Source organism: Seriola lalandi, unplaced genomic scaffold, assembly GCF_002814215.2.
Source record: "Seriola lalandi dorsalis isolate HSWRI2012SDOR001 ecotype SW California unplaced genomic scaffold, Sedor1 jcf7180002054602, whole genome shotgun sequence".
NCBI lineage: Eukaryota > Metazoa > Chordata > Actinopteri > Carangiformes > Carangidae > Seriola > Seriola lalandi.
Genome location: NW_019525155.1, coordinates 160,042 through 163,212, shown reverse-complemented (window position 1 = coordinate 163,212; position 3,171 = coordinate 160,042). Strand labels below are relative to the sequence as shown.

Sequence of the window (3,171 nt, the reverse complement as noted above, 5' to 3'; positions counted from 1 at the left end):
GGGTCACACGGATGTCAGCCAGAGGTGGTCTCAGAGTGGCGGTGTGTGTGCGCAGAGAGAGAGGGAGAGAGACACACAACCTGACAATGGAGAGAGAGAGAGAGGTGAAAGTGAAGGAGGCGTCTGAGCTGGGAGGCTGTAAAAAAAAACATCCCATTCCATCAGCTGGAGTCAGTCGGAGAGAAGCCGAGTTATCGCACTAACGCACACGTCGTTACGGTGATACGGGTTTCCATTACTGAGACGTCTTCACTGCCACTCTGCTTCTATTGAGGCGTCATTATCTTTTAAGAAACTGTCTCCTCGTCCTCCTGTTGAAAGGTCGAGAGTCTCCGCTGTCACTTCATCGAGTCTCATATTCGCACCGTCTTTGTTTTTCATTTTGCTGTCGTCAGTTATAGTTTTGTGAGTTTCTTACCTGTCGACACAACATCACACTGATGCCTGACAAAAACCAAAGAGGCAGGAAGAGCTGAAATAAGGCTAAAAGCAGCTCTAATCAATATTCTATATTCACAATAGAGCAAATGTTTTAAGTTTCCATCTAAATGTCGCACAAACTTTAACAGAGTTTTGAGAAAATCTGCAAAAGAAAATGCAAATTAATGTTAATGTCCCTCCTTTGCTGCTGTGTGAATATGAGTTGACTAGTTGATGGAGGTAAACAGCAGGTGGAGCTGATTCTCCAGTGGCTGCCATTAAACCACAGAAGAAGAAAGTCTTCATTAACATAACTCCAGTCAAAGTTTTAGTCATATGATTCATGTACGTCATTTATTCACTTCGTCTGTTTCTATTGAACTTTGTCACATTTTTCTTTTATCGACACACCAACTTTTCCACTTCAGACAAGCATTATAAAAAGTGTGATTCTTTTTTGTAATTCCGAGGTTCCCACTCACATTTTTTGCATCTAAAAAAGGAAAAAAAAAAACTGGTGGATGGAAACACATCTAGTGACAAACTCATAACGTTTTAGCATCCGTCTATCAGTTTTGGTTTCACAGCCCACAACTCAGTCAGAGAGCAGCTGGTGAACATAGTGGAGCATTTAGCAGCTCAAGAGCCAGATCTTTCCCTCAGGAGCTGCTGGAGACCAAACACAGGGCAACAGAAAAGTGGACTTTGAAGGTCGTGGTCTGGAAAAAGACATCACAGTGTTTTTTATTATTATGTAACTGAAACCAGGATCTTTCCTGAACCTTAAAGGGGCTATTTGTAAGTTTTCTCTGCTGCTGAACGTAGCTTCGGCCATCTTTGTCTTTATAATACAAGAGGTGATAATACGTCCTCTCTGAGCGTCGCTGTCTTCAGGACAGACTGCGATGCTACAGTGAGTCTCTGGCAGAGAGTGACGAGGTGGGCTAACTGGGTAGCATGCTAACTTCAGTAGGAGAAAAGACATGATAAGAGAGTTAACATTGCCGTTTGTTTCCACCTCTGGAGACAGCTGTTGGATGAATAAAGGAATAAAGTTTGATGCTGAACTTATAACGTTTCTTCTAGACTGGTAAGTAAACAGCTGCTAATGCTAACATTAGCCACATAGCATTAGCAAAACTTACAAATAGCTCCTTTAAACAAAGTGCTTTTGTTGTCCAAACCTGTCTCTGCCATCCAGCCCGACCTCCTCCCAGTTGTTTATAAAAGACTCAAAACATTGTTGTCTGTGAACGTAACCAAGGCGACAATTATGTTTGTCAACATAATGTTACTGGGAAAACAATTACATTATGTCATTTGGTCGCCGCCAACCCCTGAGAAACATGTCTGACTCTTCAGCTACTAAACCTCCACTTTCTTCACCTGCGAGCTTTGTGTTATTAATTAATCAATTGACTACAAAATGGACGGTATAATCAAAGTGACAGAACTTGAATACCTGTGGTGTCCCCCAGGGATCTATTCTTGGTCTTTTGTTGTTTTTAATTTATGCGTTACCATGGAGTCAATCATTAACAATCACATTTGTTTTGACTCTTATGCTGTCGTGTTAAATCCAGGTAAAACTGTCTCTTTGGACTTTGAATCTTTGAATCAAATTTTTCATTCTGATCTAACCTTTTCAAATGATTTCTGTAACATAACAAAGAGCCGTCTGTCAGCTCGGGAGCTCTGCAAGGTAGCAAAAACGCTTAACCATGCCTTTGATTCCAGCCAATTAGAGGACTGTAAATACTGTCTTTCAGAACCAATCAAACGCCTCTTCTGAAAGGCTTCTAAAAATAATAATAATAATATATGACCATATTTCTCCTGATTCGACCTTCTAGTTGGCTTTAAACTATTTGTTTTGAGGTTCACATTATTGTTTTTATTTACACATTTTGATGTTGTAATCTGATTATTTGACATGTATTGTATTTGTTCCCATATGTGGTCTGTGAGCAGCACATGAGGCGACTGGTTGTGTCAGTCGCTGTAAACAACTCCACAACTAGTTTCTAGAGAATGAGGCACTTTGCCAAACGGGACGACGACACCCAAATTATTTTCAGTTTAAATTTGTGGAGTTTGTTTTCACATGAAGCTGAATCCAAAAGGTTTATATTGAAATTTCACACCTGAGGTGAAACCCTGAGCCTTTAGTTACACTACAGTTCCTGAACGACCAACAGAGCTCGTGTGAATGGAGATATTCACGACCCAGGAGGATTCTCTGTTCACTTCACAATGAAAACCAACAATCAACATTAAAAACTAATCTCCCAGTGAATCAGAGGCGTCAGCTGGTGTTATATTCTGTGTGAAACCAATGTCCAATCACCCCCTGGTTATTGTAGCACACAGGCCCCCGTCAGGCCCGTCTCTCAGCCACATCATCTATAAATAAAACCTGGAGAATGTCATTATAATCTGTGGACTGTCTGTGCACACGGGACAGTAACACACACACATAAAGACACCGCGGCGGCTTTACCTTCAAATAATGACAAAGAAACGTCTCAGAGATCCAGATGGTTAACGGCAAATCCTGTGAGAGTCCCGCCGTCACACAAACACACACTCACACACACTGTGGGCAAGACAGACTGAGCGGGGCATGTAGCAAGAGTCAGAAATAGAGTGACACACACACACACACCGATAAGCAACAGGACAGGGTTGACAGACGATTCCTCTATAAATATCTGCAGGCTCAGGGGGGAGGAGGGAGGGAGGGAGGGAGGG

General features: G+C 41.9%; 1 protein-coding gene across 1 annotated transcript in view; it reads right to left on the bottom strand.

Annotated features, from left to right (window-relative positions):
• The window catches only part of myo18b (myosin XVIIIB), a gene marked incomplete at its 5' end in the record, with an annotated part of 39,569 nt that extends 36,562 nt beyond the window's left edge, over positions 1 to 3,007 (bottom strand). Inside the window, one exon of the mRNA XM_087177421.1 lies at positions 2,921 to 3,007. Coding sequence (XP_087033547.1) covers positions 2,921 to 3,007 — 87 coding nt within the window. The remainder of the gene's footprint in view (positions 1 to 2,920) is intronic.
• Between the last annotated feature and the right edge of the window lie 164 nt (positions 3,008 to 3,171).